Below are 16,577 nucleotides of genomic sequence, written 5' to 3'. Positions count from 1 at the left end.
TCATATTTTCACTTCTTTCCTGTGAATTCAGATGGATTTTAAAATAAATTAACTTGTTGCTTGAATTGAAGAGTTTCTTCGTTATAAACTTCGACTAATTATTCACAGTTTGAATTTTCTCTGAAATAGTTTCACAAGCAGTTGTGATTCTTCATCATTAATCTGATCTTTTATTTATCCGTTCAGTTCACTTGCTTTGTGTACTCGTTCCTTCTGCTGGTCAAGTTGTCGGTTCAAAGCCTAAAGGTTCATCAGGTCAGAGTGTGTTTCTGGTACCTGTTCTACTCTGAAGTGTGTCCTCTGTTTACACATTGTAAAGTTGATTAAAGTATCCAGATGTAGTTTTAAGCCGGTCATCTTCAAATGCAGGTTCCTGTGATGAAGGTACTTATTATGACACACCAGCAGGACGCTCTTATGGTTGCCAGGCAGAACTTCCTCCGCTATGAATTAAGCTTTAATCTTTTTACTTCAAGAAGAAGTATTCAGATTCTTGTGTAAAGACCACAGCTGAGCTGAAGTCACTTCACATCCACGGGCTCCTCTGAAGCTCCTTGTTCCAGATTTATTGGCGGTGATGACGTCAGAAACTTCAACAACTCAGTTGATTTTGTTTTCACCTGTTTTCCAAAAAAGTAGAATCTTGGTAAGTGTAATAGTAAAAAGCACTTTAAGAAATCTGAAAAGTTGTTGTTGTGTTGTTGCACTGATGTGAAACCTTGTTTTTAACTTTTTTTCACTGCTGATTCTTAACATGCAGTTTTTATTCCCCAGTGACCATTAAAAATACTTGAATCAATCATTCAGATAAAGTAGGAGCCTAAAACCGCTGCGTGCAACCGGGCAGGAAAAGCGAGCAGTTGCCTGGGGCCCCGGGCTGAGAGGGGGGCCCCCCTCCAAGAATGGTTACGCTAGTCAGCAGCACTGACAGACAGAGACTCTGTGTTTCTACTGGTGCCCATTGTGGAAGTGTGTCAGTGATCCACACAGGACGAGCTGTAAAAACCCAGGAGAGAAGAACGAGAGGAGAAGGTGTAGCGGCTGTACAAGGAGAGGACATTTATTGTACAATTTCCTACATCACAGATGTGTGTTACCAGACTGAGGTTGTCTTTTTGACTGATTCAGGTGATTCAGACGAGGTGAAAACACACACTCACATGCATGTCACGCACATGTGCACACACCTGTTCGCCCACTCACACACACACACACACACACACAGGCCGACAGCCGTACATACGTTCACAGTCTTGATACGTACAAAAATTGAAATACAAATACAAATAAAACCACAATAAAAACATTGTATTTTTTTTAGAAATTCTTATAGCTATGTTCTCTATTCTGTAGAAAGACAACTAAGCTTTAATAAGTGAACGTTATTTTTTTGTCTTTCTCTAAAATGATCAGTAAGATATCATCATAACGAAAATTCTTACAGTAGATATATATATATATATATATATATCTTTTTTAATCTATGGTTTCTCAAACGGACCCTAACCCCTGACCTTTACTCACAGGGTGTTGGTTCACGTGAACCTCCTGCTCATGTAAAAGGCTTCAGTCGGCCTTAAAGCAACGTCGCTTCCACCTAAACCTCTTTGATCCTTTGAGATCGATGGACAATTAAAGAATATCATGTAAAAGATCCTCCCCCTCCTCTCTCTGATCCCACAAGCAAAACCATTTACAGAGACCGTCGTCAAGGGGTCACCCCACCAAAGTCACGCTGAGCTCCGCCCCCCTCGCGCTTTATAAGCTGCTCTGCGTGCAAGCATAAAAAAAGGTCTAAAATATAAAATTCATTAGAAATGGGAAGTTATCCAGTGAGTTTCTAACAAGATTAAAGCCCAGATGTGAAGTGAATCATTTCAAATGTTTGTCTCTCACCAACCAGCTCCAGTGTATTGCCTTAAAACTTACAATTCATAACAAGTGATGACGGGTAAAACGTGTGTGTCACCATGCAAAACGCACAACTCAACAGACAGCGATGAACTACACAGAAAAAGAACTTTAAACCAAAATCCAACATTTGTGCGAGTCGTCGTTCGGCTCACCGGACAGAAAAAACCTCCAATCTGCGAGAAACTACAGAACGGACAGATTTACAGAGGCGTGGTAAAAAAAAAAAGCAAGACCGTCATTTTTTCCTTCACCTGATTTGTGAAGTCTGTCCTTTACATCAAAGTGAGTATTTACACGAGTGCGGAGCACACAGAACGGTAACAGGTGGAGAGAACGAAAGAGCGTCCAGGAGTTGGTAACTACTCTACAGCCACTTTCTTCTTGTAAGATATGATGTGGAGATTTTGTTATTGTGTTGATGTTGCAGCAATTTTACAATATCTACAATCTTCCTCCTCCAAACAGAAATACACCGGGACGTTGTCGCCACAGTCGCTGAAACCGACTGTGCATCCGTGTAAGAAGTCTCATTTCCCCCCCGTGACACTAACTTCTCACAGGGAAGCGACATAGAAGGTGTTTCAGCATCGGCAGCGCTCGCAATGTGTGTTCACGCTGTGAGCGACACCTTCGTCAGTCTCAGCCGGTCCATTCATTTACTGCAGAGAGAGCGAGTGGTGGCCGGGATACAACGTGCACATCGCCTCTGTCGTATTTTTGCATCATCTGACGGTGCAAAGACGCCATCGTTAGGTTTCTGCTACAAGATGTTTGTCAGGGAAACATCAGCTGAGTTTCAGTCGACCAATCATCACTGCGAGAAGTGTTTTCATGACGACAACATCGATTAATCTCAGAATCTGAGTTCAACATTTGGCTTTTTGCTCAGATAAGTTGGAGGCTGGTTAAGATTTGGGTAATTTTATACTTCGGATATTGTCTTGTTCCAGCTTTAATGCAAAAAACTTCCAGAATATGTCTGAATAATAAAAATAGGTACGATAATAATCTTTGTGAGATGAGTCTAAAAACGTCTTGGTCACAGCCTGCGAGAAAACAAACGTCTGCTGAATCAGAAAGAACGTAAGCAGACAAAGGTCATCAACTCCCATCATCCATCTGTGCTGCTGCTGCTGTACTTCTGTGAGACGCCTAAACACCGAACAGCGAGGGGGTGGAGATTGTGGTGCCGCTCACGAAAAAGGTTTTTTTTGTGTGTAAACATTCAATCGGTGTATTTGTGTAATTTCAGTCCATACGTCGATTGGTTGTCTTTAAAAGTATGTCAACACCCCCGCCCTGGACGACTGCTCGGAAACGTCTCTCGGTATCTGATGCTGAATCTTTGGCCAGCGATTAAGGTCAGTGGTCGGAGTGTTGGCGTCCATGAAAACTTGGAAAGATGCTCAGTCCAGATTGTCAACTTTAGTGTGGGTCAAACCGAAATTCACGCTCGTCGTCTCGATATCGTCTCAAACACCAAGTCAGCAGGTGCTTCTCCACTTTTCTGCCAAAACAAAAACACTCAGTGGAGACGAGGGCGAACAGTGACACCAGCGTGAGGCCAGATTTACTTGAAGTGATTCGGATTCAGTGCTGAGCGACTGTTACTTCAAGAGACTTGAGAAATGTCCCAACAACCGTTGCATCCACTGTTTTCTTGCTGCACTGATGCTACTTTAACAGCCGACAAAATTCAAACGCAGCGCAGGAGCAGATGATCGGTGAACAGTCCCAACACCTGCACCCGTCAACACACTGGCAGTGTGAACACCCTGCAGGAGAATCATTGATGTGCTACACAGAGAACTTCTCCACACATTCAGTCACATGGGAAAGTCGAAGGCTACTCGGCTCGATGTCGTCGTCCTTTAAGGTCTCAGAAACAACCCGGTCCAACAGTCCACAGGGAGGTGAAGCCGTTGTTCACTGGCGGCGTGTGGAGTTACCGTTGCTCCGCAGGCAGTGACATGAGGCCTGTGGCGCCCCCTGCAGTTGGAGGGGATCTATCTGGGGTGAGGGGGAACAACTCCAGTGGTTTGACTCTTCCTGTAGTTGCACAATCGTCGGTTCAGCAGCTCGTTGTTTTGTTCTCCACAGACACACACACACACACAGACACACACACACACACACACACACTCACACACAGATCGTCCTCGCTCGTCCCTCTCTCCTGGCAGTGGCCGATGTTCAGAGTGAAGAAGAGGAGCAGTTACCAGTTCATCATGGAGCTTCTGTTGAGGGTCATGAAGAAGACTTGGCTGCTGCCTCCAGAACGAACAGAGGCAAAGAAAACCTGCAGGACGACACGTGAGGAGACGACAGCGTGAGACATCACTGACACCAATGGTTCTGAATCTGTTCTCCTTGTTTTGGACAAATGTGTTGCTGAAGATTGGACACAGGAAGACACTGACATTGTTTATATCATTAATCTGAATTTCGTATTCGTAAGTTCCCTGGTGGATAAACGTGTTTGGACATTCTACCCAAGAAATCTAAACTACAACAGCTGGTAAGTACTTGAGTACTTTTAACGGACTCACCTTGTCGTTCCTCTCCGACAGGAACTTCAGTCGCTGAGCTCGCTTGTGCATGAAAACTCCGTCGAGGTGTCCCGTCTCCACGGAGCGGATCTCAATGGCCTTCTCTCCCCAGCCCATGATCTGGTTGGAGTGGATGTAGGCTGCAGGGGTGGGAGAGGGTACACACACACACACACACACACACACACACACACACACATGCACAGACAGACAGGGATTGGACAGGAGAAGACTCAGCACCTGTCTCACATCCAAGCCAGTCACACCTCGAGGCCTCCTCCTCCTCCGCCTCGCCTCCGGGAGGAAATTATTGCAGCAGTTTCCAGGTGATTCAAACGATCACGACCTCTGAACTCTCGATGTGAGAAGGCGCTCGACGTTGTGATGTCGTCGGAGGAACGGGTAACGCGGGACAACGTACGCGGCTGCTTGCTGACTGTCGAGGGTTTGGGGTCAGTATTTGATTTCACTGATTTGCTCGCCCTGAGCTTTGCAGCATTAGATTAATTGCCCGTGTGCCACAGATCCGGCCGTCTTTCACCAAACGTTTCACCTCCTCTGTCGCACTTTTACTAAATATAGAAATCTTTACTCTTTGGTTTTAAGTTTATTGTATAAGTTCTCTCTTTATTCCAAAGTGTGGTCTTCCAGTTCGAGAGCAGGATTTATTGATTTCAGATTTATTTAGCTTTCACTCAAAACCTGGTGCTCACACTCAAACAGCCCTGCTTGTGTTTGGATTTCCTAACAGTGTTTCCAAAATGTGAAAAACTTAACGTAACGTAAAAAGGAGTTGACCAAAGATCTGCCGGACTTCTACTCCTCAAAGGTGTCCTTGTTTTAATATATTATTTACACGTAAATAATATATTATTAGTGTAGTTATTGTATATTTATATAAATAGAGCCGTAAAGGCGAGAGCCTGATTGAATGGGAGTCTCAAAGAAGTGAAGCTAACACAACCAAAAACGAGAGCAGGACCATTTCATTCGTCTACACTAAACTAAAATCACCGTGAGAAGACGAGCTGAAGCTGGAGCGCAGGAAATCTGTCGGAGCAACAAATATCTGGTTTATTAGAGTGTGAGCGCAGGGTTTTGAGAGAAAGCAAATAAAATCAGAAAAAACCTGAAAGACGACACTCTGGAATACAGAGTAACCTTGAAGAATGAGTGAACATAGTGTGGATGCAGATGTGGAGTCCACAGACTTGGTGTTTCTGTCGTGTTCAGTGACCTGAACCTCCCGGTCGCTCTGCGGCAGCTCGACTTTGTTTTCAACTTGCCTCAGGTGCTCGTGCCCCCGGTTCACCTGCTCGTCTATACGTCTATTTGTCCGCCTTTTTTTTTTTTTTTTTGTGGGAAAATAAAAGCTGATCCCAGTTGCTGAGGACGGGGATCAACCAGCGGCTCGTGTGTGCAGAATAAAAACGCCACGGTGCAGGTTTCTTTTGTGCTTTGTCTGGGAGCTGGGGGGGGGGGGGGGGGGGGGGTGGGCAGGGGCTGAGGCCGGGCTTGGCTGTGAGAAACTCTGGTCCGACAGTAAAATACAAACAAACATGTTAACAGGAGACGATGACCACACGCAGAGAGCAACAGCAACGCTTCAGGACAGACACACAGTCAATCAGGAAACTGTACACTGACGACCAGAGGCTGGATGGAAACATACAGAGGTTCGGATCGACTCGGATCTTTAGATCCGAGATCCATCCTTGATTTGCTCCGTTCAGCTCAGCCGTGTTTTCCTCTTCACGTGCTCTGCTCATCAATAATAGATTAGATCTGACGCAGAGCGTTCATCTGCCCAACCTCAAACATTTTGCCTTTTTTTTAGAGCTCAGGCAATCAAGGATGAAGGATTCCTCTCCGAGAAATGTCACAGCCGATACTCACACAGAACAAGAGGACACAACTCCGACAACACACGAGCATTTGCCCCAACGCTCAGAGAAATGTGCAGATGTAGAAACTGTGGTGTTGTGAGTGTGTGTGTGGTTGTGCAGAGCGGTGCTGAGGGTGGAGGTAAAGCTCTGTGCCACGTGTTGTCGTCCACTCATGCATCAGATGAAACACTTGACATTAAAGGGATACGCTGAGTTTGGGGGTTTTCACAGTTTCAGACAACTTATGTTAAGTGATGAGAATATTGAAACCTTCACGTGGCTTCAGGAAGTGACTCCACCTGAGCAAGTTTACTGAAGCAGATTTATTTTCAGGTACTTTTCACTTTAACTCCAGCAAATATGTGTACTTTCTACTCCATGACTTTTTCAGTGTACCGTGTTACAGGTGATGTCTGTGTTTGGAGGGGGGTCGTTAGACACTTAGAGAGTCTGACATGAGGACGTAGGTTGGGTCCCGGGATCCAGAGCCAATCAGGTGGCGAATCCCGACGTAAAAAAAAAGCTGCTCTGCTTCCAGGCAACATAAACATCAACACGCGTGTTGTTAGAATTCAAACGTCAGACTCATGTTAACGAGTGAGTGTTTTTTTCCTCTCATTCAATAGATTCAAGTCAAAAGCAGAAACAGGAAGTGACATCACTCGACCTGGCGTCTCTGAAGGTGTGGTCAGGATTCACTGAGGTCACCACGGTGACCTGTGGATAACTTTGGGCTCTTCGCTGTCTGTTCTCATCACTTAATATAAAGTTGAGGAATTGAGATTCCCAGAAACCTGCGGTATTCCTTTAAGCTGCCGTGAAAACAGGTGAGACGACTACGTCCTGGCTCCTCGTTAACAGGTGGAGCTGAAAGAGAGGCAGGAGGAGAGAGAGGAGCGCTCCTCTGAACGGAGGAGGGGGCATGGGAGATAGTGAGGGTGAAAGATGATCTGCTGAGACTGCCTACAGAGGTCAGAGGTCAGGGGTCAGGGAGAAGCGAGCTGATTGGTTGACGTACCGACGGAGGTGGGCATCTCGCCCCACTGCAGCACCACGTCTTTGGTGATGCGTCCGTAGGTGTTGACGTAGACGCCCTCGTCCTCGTAGCACAGCAGCATCTCCATGCCATCCGTCTTGGGCAGAACCACGATGGCGTGCGGGGTCACCTGACCCTGAATCTGCCGGGGCGACACACGGGAGGGAGGTTGGAAGGGGTGGGGGCAGGGGGGTGGGATGCCTGTGAGCCCCCCTGAACCCCTCCCTCCCCACCCCGAGAGAGAAGAAACTGCTGCAACAATAGAGTCTCCCGCTCCGCTGCCATGCAATCGCCATGGAAACAGACATGAGCACAGCGTGATTCATGAATGCCAAGAGCAATGTGAGGCGGTTGCTGTGGTTACCGTCTCCAGCCCCCGTCCATCTCTGACTGTAACCAGACAAGGGTTAGAGGAGGACACCGATTCACCGACTCCATCGCTCACGCGTTCACTCGCTGCGTCACTCACTCACTCACTCACTCACTCACTCATCCAGTCTAATAACATCAGTGATTCCTTCAGCTTCACACACGACTTCATACTTTAAATACTTTATACTTTAAATACTTCATACTTTAAATACTTTATACTTTAAATACTTCATACTTTAAATACTTTATACTTTAAATACTTCATACTTTAAATACTTCATATGAATAAATGTACAGACAAAACTCTTCCACCTCCATGTTACAGTAAAATTTCAGGCACACTCATGGGTGTTCACTGAATAACCTGCAGGGGGCGTTGTTTTGCTGCTCAAAGGACGTCCAGGATTCAAACCCGCATCACAAACAAACCCACAATTCCTCCGGGAGCTTCTCTCTGCTGCTTGTTTCAAATCCGAGACGCTTCATGACTCTTACATGTGAAGGGATGTAGATGTCGTACGGGTTGCCAGAGTCCACATCGATGACGTGGAAACCCACAGTGGAGCCGTAGATGACTTTTAACCTCTGTCCCTCCTCCACGGTCAGGTCAACCAGCAGGGGGCGATGCTGCAGCTCTGTGAACGACTGACGGAGAAAGAGAGCGAGGGATTCATTCAACGCTCCAAAAAAGACACAACAACTAGAATCACCGTCCTGTGTTCGAAACGGGAAATTCTGGAAAAGACAGACTTGAGAAACAAAACGTTCATCGTGAGGCTAACGTGACCTTGACCTTTGACCTTCGAACAATCAAATCTAATCAGTTCATCGTTGAGTCCAACTGAATGACAACCTGGAAACCTAAAGCCTCCGACCACCCAACCCACTCTCACCAACCTCTAACACATCCAACACCCTCTCACACATTTTACCTTGAAGGCCATAAACTTGTGGTACGGCTTCGGCGCCCAGGCGTAAATCTCCACCGAGTTCTTCAGAGCGATCACCAAGAATTTAATCCTCTCGTACTTCACTGGAAAAACAGATATGAAGCAAACAATCAGGAGATTCTTGTCCTATTCAGACATGTTGTGTGGACATGTGTAGACGTGTTGTGTAGACGTGTTGTGTAGACGTGTTGTGTAGTCAGTGTTTGTGGAGCAGCAGATTCACAAAACGTGTTAGAAACCTCATCGACACGTCCGCTCGCTCACTGGGAAGGTTCCAGATGTTTTCCTGCTGCTTTCTCACGTTGACATTTTACAGAGTTTTAACTCGCGGCTGCAGGAGAATCTGCGGAGACCTGACTCTGACATTTGTGTTCTCTCAAACAGAACCTCCAGATAATTTCAGGAGAATATCCAGAGCTCAGGAGTGAAAGCTGCTGTCTGTCGTGAACGAGGTTTCTCACCGACTTTGTAGTGGACGCAGCCCTCCAGCTCTCCGACAGTGATCCAGCCCTGCTTCTTCTCCACCTCAGGGTCGTTGTGTAATATCCTGTTTCTGAGCCACGACAGGTAGTAAACACGCAGCTTGTTCTTCTTGCCTGGTTCAGAAAAACAAAACAAAGAAAACTGTTGGATTTCAAACTCTCTGAGTCAGATCCTTTACAGGCAACGACACAAAAAGAGAAAAAGGCAAATGTGGCAAAACCAGCGATGGATGATTTGGTTAAAAATGATAAAGATAAAAATCACAATAAAAATCTTTTAACACCAAGTGTGTGTTTTGTTTGTTTTTTTAAATCCATCATCTCGTACAGAAACGTTTCCACGCTGAGGCTGAGCCGTTTTATTTTTCTGTTAATGTTCTGAAAACGTACAGTCGGACATAAACTGGAGTGAAGCAGTGAGGACGATTTCGTTTCCTCTCAAGAAAAAGGAGAATTTCATCTTTTCATCGAGGATCTGAGAAATGATCCGATCGTTTGATTCTCAGCTTAAAAAGATAAACTCTGTGATCCAGTCGATCCTGAGTCTGGAAACAGATTCTTGCTCCTGAGTGAAGGCTTTGTTTTGAATACTATAATGATAATGTCAATTAAATGCACAATACATAATAATTATATCAAAGTATGTGGACTTTTGTTTAATTGACATTAATAAATATTATATTGCTATAATTGAGATGTAGTTTTTTCGACCTGAACCTGATTTAAACATCAACAACCTAAAGGAAACGTATCGATGCTGATATCTTGCGTGTTGCTGACCCAGCCTCCAGGTTCCAGCTCTGAAGGAAAGAAACCGACCTGAGATGGTGACGAGGACGTTGAGTCCCTCCAGGACGTCCATCTGTTGGAAGCGCCGTCGGTTGATCAGGTTGTAAACTTTGCCCTGACCGCTTCGGTCCAGCAGCATCAGGCCGTTCTCCGTCCCCACCAGCAGGTTGACTCCTGCACGGACACACAAACGTCCTGGTTGTCACTGCCTGCGTGTTTGTGCGTGACTCGTGTTTTGTTGTGGTGTCGTTGTTTTTGTGTCTCACCCCACAGCGCAGCGCAGAGGATCTCAGAGTTGAAGCGTTTCTTGTATTTGCGGATCTCGGGCGTGTCGCTGTGCGGCCTGATGTTGGTCGGGTTGACGTTGACCACGGAGATCTTTCTGGCCTCGTTGAGTCTGGCCTGCTCCTGCTCCTGCTCCTGCTTCAGCAGCTCGTCAGCAAACAGCGCTGTGACGCAAAACACAAACAACACGATGTGACGATGACGTCTTCACCAGCAACAGTGAGCGTGAGAGGGAGAACGAAAATTTGTTCCCGTACCTGAGGCGGAGTTGTTATCGTCATCGTCAGTCGGGGACGTCCCGTAGACCCGTGGATCAACAAACGGCGTGAAGGAGGACTTGGAGCCGCCGCCACTTCCCATCCCGTACTGTCAATCACAGAAACACAGGTTAGTGTCGGTCACTTGTTCATCTCAGGGTTCGTTCATTCAGGAAACACTGGGTGAAACAGGTAACTGTCAAAATAAAGGAATGACGCGGCGTCTCCAGCAACATTCATCTACTTCAGTCATGTTTCATTCTCGTCTTTTCTTTCTTGAGTTTCCAAAACTCAGTCTCCAATTATTAGGGCATGAACTTCCCCCCGGGGTTTCCTTTATTAAGTCAGCTACCTGCGTCATGTGCTGAGGAAGAGGACGGAGGAAACGTTCTGGATCAGAGGCTGGAAAACGGAGAGAGGGGAGGGAGAGGAGAGAGGGATGAAACGAGCGGAGGAGGGAAGAAGTCTGGTTTGTTCCGTCTGTGGGGGAAACACTGGAGCTGAAGCGGAGGGCAGGACATTTAAAGAGTCTCATGTTGTTTTTTATTTTCATATTAGATGAAGCAGCTGAACGGTGGATGAGTCCCAGATTCTCATGTTTTATCAAAATAAGAATTAAAACAAGACAAATATCAAATATTTCTGTTGCTTCTCCTGTTTCATGTCAGTACAAATATAATAATATGAGCTTTTTAATGTTTTATTACTATTATTTTATTCCCCAGTTTCAATGTGCAATCCTGTATTTATTCTGATTACACTTTATATATTACTCTATTCATACTTTTCCTTGTCTTTATGCTGCATGTTTACTTATTTAAAACTTTTCCTCCTGTGTTTTTTGACTGTCTCTGGTTCAGTTTTTATCTTCATTAACCCTGAAAGGTTTTACTCAGGTTTTTACCACCTAAAGCAGTTTCTTATTAGAAGTAAATTATTATTTATCCTTATTATTCTAGGTCTGGTAACTTCAACATAGTTTATTTGCCCAGAGTCTGAACAACTAAACAAATTTAATTCTCATTATCCGGCCTCACTGAGCGCCGGCGGTTCTTCACTTGATAATTCAGCCTAATAATGTTTTAGTTATTTCTATTTTGATCTTATTTTATTTTAATTAGCTGCTGGTCCCAGGAGCAAAGCACCGGGTGGAGACAGGTGGGAGTGTGGGTGACAGGGTGAGCAGGGTCACAGGGTGAACAGGTGACAGGGTGACGCTCTCAGGATCAGGGGTGTGTTCAGGGGGGCCATATTTGGGGGCCGCTCCACCTACTTGGGCCCCAGAGGCGTCGCCAGGGGAGACCAGGGGGGAGGTGCTTTGCTGCACCAAATCAGGGAGATTGGCGTTGCCAGGGAACAGATTAGCGTTGCTGAGGAAACCGTTGCTGGCGGCAGAGCTCCGCCTCCGTTCCCCATGTTTCTGGAAAAAGAGAGAAGTAGGGGGAGGGGCTACTGTGCAGCAAGGCTAAGATTGACAGGTCAGGTGTTGAGGGGACGAGGCTGAAGCTGAGAGAGGGAGCGTTTGTTTCTGTGCTTGTGTGGAGTTGGACGTTGGTATGTGCAGCGTCATCGAGGCCCAAGGTCAAACCCCCGGGGTCAAAGGTCTAAACAGGGAGGTGGCTTACCTCACGCATCATCAGGGTGCCGTCCTGGGAGCTGTTCCTGTACGAGTCGTCGTGGCTGTCGTTATGACCCCCCAACATGGCGAATGACTCGTTTGTACCTTGACTCGCTGCCGGCCTGAAAGACAACGTCAGCATTTTAATTCATAATCTTTAAATATGACAAATAAAACTTGAAACTGGACGTTTTTACTGGGAAGCTTCAGGAGAACGTCAGAGAACGTCTGCAGCCGCTGATTCGTACGTTTGTGTTTTCACATTCAGCCCCTGACGATGATTTCAGGTTTGAAAGCATCGTCACACTCACATGATGCGAGGGATGTCGCTGACAGCCACCGACCCATCATTGGCCCCGCCCTCTCCCTCCTCGTCCTCGCTGCTGTGAGACTCCTCGCTGGACGACGAGTAGTCCGTCACTTTGATGGGCGGGCGGCTGGTCTCCTCCCCCTGTCGTAGCTCTCTCAGCTCCTTGGCCAGAGCCGTCAGGTCCTGCAGGACACGAAGACACAGAAACATCAACAACGTCTAACCTGCTTCACGTTCTCGCTCTGAGTGGGAAGAACGACACACAGAGTGTTTTTACAGCTATGGTTAGTATAATTACAGGCTTTATTTTAAGAGTTGTGAGGTTTTATATCAGTATTTGTATCAAACACACTGGCTATTACAGGGGCAGGAGGACGGGGCAGGAGGCAGGAGGACGGGGCAGGAGGCAGGAGGACGGGGCAGGAGGCAGGAGGACGGGGAGAGTCAAGCTGCAGATGCCTCAGTGCAGGAAGGTTAAAGGTTAAAGTCCTGTAGGCGGGGCAGGGCAGGCAGGGCGGGGCAACGTGCTTGTAATTTGAGTCACATGTGACGGGGAGCGGAGGGGATGGGGGGGGGGGGCTGTAACGCGGGTGGTGGGAGCATGGGGGAGGGAGGTTATCTTACCAACTCCTCCTGACGAGAGAGAGAGACAGAAGAGAACAAACGAGCGAAAGAGAGAGAGAGTGTGATTGTGGAAATGAAACACGAGAGCAGAGATGACAACGAGGACAAACATGTCCAAACAGAACGTCCCTCAGGAGACTTCGTACGTCCACTGAGGCCGAGGTGAAGCTGCTCCAACACTGAGCCACTTTCAAAAGGCTGATGTCAAATTCCATGAAACCAAAGTTCAAGATTTACAAACCGGCTCCAGAGCTGATGTTTCTGACCAATAGGAAGAGGTTAAAGTTTCTTTGCTGACAGAAAACATACAGAAGTCAAGCTTTTCTCATATCACCTGAACTAATGTCTATTTAACATTACAACTTTAACTCTAATCATAATAATCATAATAATAATCCAGCATCCTGAAGGTTGGAATCTTTAAACTCAGGTGTTGCAGCTGTCCCTACTTTGATTAAAGTTTTTATAATTGTGTTGGAATCAAACTTAAAAGTAGATAAATATTTTAATTTGTCTAAATGTGTTCTCAAGATTCAAATAAGGTCACTGTGACCTTTGACCTTTGCCGTGTAATCAGCCGACCCATGAGTCCCAGTTGACTCATTTTGTGCCAAATCAAAGTGTTGTTGAGATTCGTCCTCTCCAGACTGGGACGGACCACCTGAAACATTACGATTCTGGCCACTAGGTGTCGCTGGTGTGGAGACATGAGTGTTATATAAATCAAATGATCTTTTAACTCTTTAGCTTCTGCTTCTGACTGTCGGGGTGAGAGGAGGAGAGGGGGGGTGAGAGAGAAAATGTCACTGACCTCGTCTACAGCTTTCTTATAACTCTGATGGAAGGAGGGATGAGAAGAGGAAGAGAGCGACAACGAACAGCAACAAGGTTAGTTCAGAGAGAGGTGTGTGTGTGTGTGTGTGTGTGTGTGTGTGTGTGTGTGTGTGTGTGTGTGTGTGTGTGTGTGGACTCACTGCGGGCCTGCTGGGTCTCGTCACCTCTCTGCTGTCGTCTTTGGCGTCATGGGAGGAAAGTGTGGAGCCTTCAGTCTTATTGGAAGAATTACCTGAACACACACATGACGATTTCAACATGTATGGTCAAAAACACGCCTGTGTAACACTGTGTGTGTGTGTGTGTGTGTGTCTCTTTCTTTGTGAGGACGTTTACAACCTGAGAACATTTCTGATACATGAGGACATTTTTTATAGTAGATTTTTCTATTATTAATATTTGTTTTGAGAAACGACGACGTGTGAAAATAAGAAACATGTTTGTAAAGAATTTGAGAGAATATTCCTCAAAAAGAAAAGAGGACAGCGAGGACGTCTATCATTGAAGACAGAGGACGAGAAATGAGACACGCGTTTGAAGAAGAAGAGTCTTTTTGAAATGTCAAAAGTTTCTCATTCTTGACGGTGTCTTTAACAAAGTGAGTAAACTTTCCCCAGGAACATTTAGGATCGGACTTCTGTTCCGACAGCGGCCGGATTCACTGAGATGAATGTGATTGATGGAGACGGGGCGCCGCGGGACAGAGGGTCCTCACAGGTGCACACAGTACAAAGGTGTGAGTGTGCACCTCGCTCGTTGGAGCCTCCCTGGGAACTCGGGGTGCTGGAGCTGGAGGAGCTGCCGCTGCTCGTCCTCTTTAGGGGCGTCTCCATGGAAACGTCGATCCTCCGCAGGTCGGGGTTGCTAAGGCAACACAAACACAGGGTTGTCTCATTCATGCAGGAAACTGTGAAATCCAGCTCTTAAAAAAATCCCACACCTGCGTCTCCAGAGTATGTGTGTGTCTGTGTCTGTGTGTTCGGTGTGTGCATGTGTGTGTGTACAGTGTATGTATGTGTGTGTGTGTGTGTGTGTGTGTGTGTGTGTGTGTGTGTGTGTGTGTGTGTGTGTGTACCTGGCCCGGATGAGGTGAGCTCCAGCCCGAGGACCGAGGCCAGGTCCGTTTCCTGGAGAGTTCCTCCTGACTAACGCAGGAGAGATGGAGGTCGTCCTCTGAGGAACCTGCAGACACACAACACAGTCGTGTGCGTGAGGAGCCGCACAAGCTTTCATGTCACACACTCGACAACACGAGACGGAGAGTGTGTATGAAGACATGATCACATATAAAGAACATGTGGACAAACACATTCAGTTCTCATCCCGTAAATAAAATCAAATACAAATGAGACTTGAGAGAAATTAAAGCAACTGATACATAAAGGAAATAAGATATGTGGCATCTCATATATATAATGTTCAAATAAAATCTATGTTTAAACAAATACACACAAACACTGATTAGATTTATCATGACGATAAATTTTAGCCTTAAATTTACAGTTTACAACAATAAGTTAATTTGAAGGATCGGTAAAGATTACAGGACGCACACTGGTCAATGAGTGCTTTGAGATTAGGATCAATATGATCAGGTGACGACACATCAGGTGCAGAAATAATTCAAAAGACACAAAAACTAAATGAAGAGAAAAACGATCACGGACGTTTAAAGAAAGACAGAATCCAGGAAAAAGCAAAGTTTTCTCCCACACACACAAACACAGACACACACTGGGCGGAGCATGCAAAGACCTTGGGGGGCATGTCGTCGTCCTGCCGCAGCCACGAGCTGCGGTCCAGCTTGTCGAGGGGGGGCGCCAGGCGGGACAGGGGCGGGGGAGGTGGGGTGTCGGAGGTGGGGTCGGAGTTCTGCCGCGGCATGGGAGGCCGGGAGGGGGAGGGCGACGCCGAGGAGGAGGACACACCGTGGGGGTCATACAGAGACTGGGAGCCTGAGAGGCCGTGACTCTTCACCTGCACCAGGTGGGCCATCTGGACACACACACACACACACACACACACACACACACACACACAAGCAGAAAACAGGCAGGGGGGGGGAGCAGGATCAGGATTTGCACATCAGAGGAGAAGATGCAGGGGTGAGGAAAAAGGTGAAGAAGGAAGGAAACACGTGCGTCAGGCTGCGTTCACACAAACCATCTTCAAACACACAACTTTGTTTTTTCCGTTTGTTCCTGGAGATTTTCACAAAGTCTCTGTTTCACATTTGAAATGAAACTAAACCTGAACAAACGAAAGGAAGCGTGAGGAGTTAACGTCCGAGCTCAGCTGCTCCTCCACAGTCGAGACGTGGCGTTCACTTCCCGTCTGACCACGTCGAGGAGAAAAGCTCGGATTCTTTTTTCTTGGATCTACAGACTGAAGGGGAGCGGATCTACCTTCACACTCCGCCGCAGCCGGCTCCGCCCTCGTTATCAGTGATCTCAAGACACTTACACTCCGTCACCTGGGAGAGAAACTCGCTCTCAAACTGAAGAGGAGGATCATCGATTTTCTGATTGATAAATTAAGTAATGAAGAAGAAAAACGATGAAGAAATCCATCTCATCCAGATCGATGTCACCATGAAGCTGGCGAAAAAAAACATCCTCTGTAGAAAAACTCACTGTTTCTTTCTTCTAGTAAAAAAAAACCCAAACTCACA

General features: G+C 46.4%; 1 protein-coding gene across 16 annotated transcripts in view; it reads right to left on the bottom strand.

The window, feature by feature from the left end:
• Nucleotides 1-1,035: 1,035 nt before the first annotated feature.
• The window catches only part of tnikb (TRAF2 and NCK interacting kinase b), a 31,660-nt gene continuing 16,118 nt past the window's right edge, over nt 1,036-16,577 (bottom strand). For 4 of the 16 annotated variants that reach the window (XM_069512172.1, XM_069512176.1, XM_069512177.1 and 1 more), the window contains 16 exons: nt 14,982-15,088; nt 14,655-14,770; nt 14,047-14,138; nt 13,884-13,907; nt 12,450-12,631; nt 12,146-12,260; nt 11,794-11,940; nt 10,521-10,629; nt 10,245-10,427; nt 10,009-10,152; nt 9,169-9,303; nt 8,690-8,790; nt 8,253-8,402; nt 7,368-7,527; nt 4,464-4,603; nt 1,036-4,213 (listed from right to left, as the gene is read on the bottom strand). In XM_069512172.1, coding sequence (XP_069368273.1) covers nt 4,130-4,213; nt 4,464-4,603; nt 7,368-7,527; nt 8,253-8,402; nt 8,690-8,790; nt 9,169-9,303; nt 10,009-10,152; nt 10,245-10,427; nt 10,521-10,629; nt 11,794-11,940; nt 12,146-12,260; nt 12,450-12,631; nt 13,884-13,907; nt 14,047-14,138; nt 14,655-14,770; nt 14,982-15,088 — 1,989 coding nt within the window. In that variant the 3' untranslated portion in view covers nt 1,036-4,129. Of the gene's footprint in view, nt 4,214-4,463; nt 4,604-7,367; nt 7,528-8,252; nt 8,403-8,689; nt 8,791-9,168; nt 9,304-10,008; nt 10,153-10,244; nt 10,428-10,520; nt 10,630-11,793; nt 11,941-12,145; nt 12,261-12,449; nt 12,632-13,883; nt 13,908-14,046; nt 14,139-14,654; nt 14,771-14,981; nt 15,089-15,661; nt 15,902-16,577 lie in introns of all 16 variants that reach the window. The other 12 variants (XM_069512168.1, XM_069512180.1, XM_069512183.1 and 9 more) reach the window with 6 other exon arrangements.

This window comes from Paralichthys olivaceus, chromosome 17 (assembly GCF_024713975.1).
Source record: "Paralichthys olivaceus isolate ysfri-2021 chromosome 17, ASM2471397v2, whole genome shotgun sequence".
NCBI classification, from domain to species: Eukaryota; Metazoa; Chordata; class Actinopteri; order Pleuronectiformes; family Paralichthyidae; genus Paralichthys; species Paralichthys olivaceus.
This window is presented reverse-complemented; position numbering and strand designations above follow the sequence as displayed.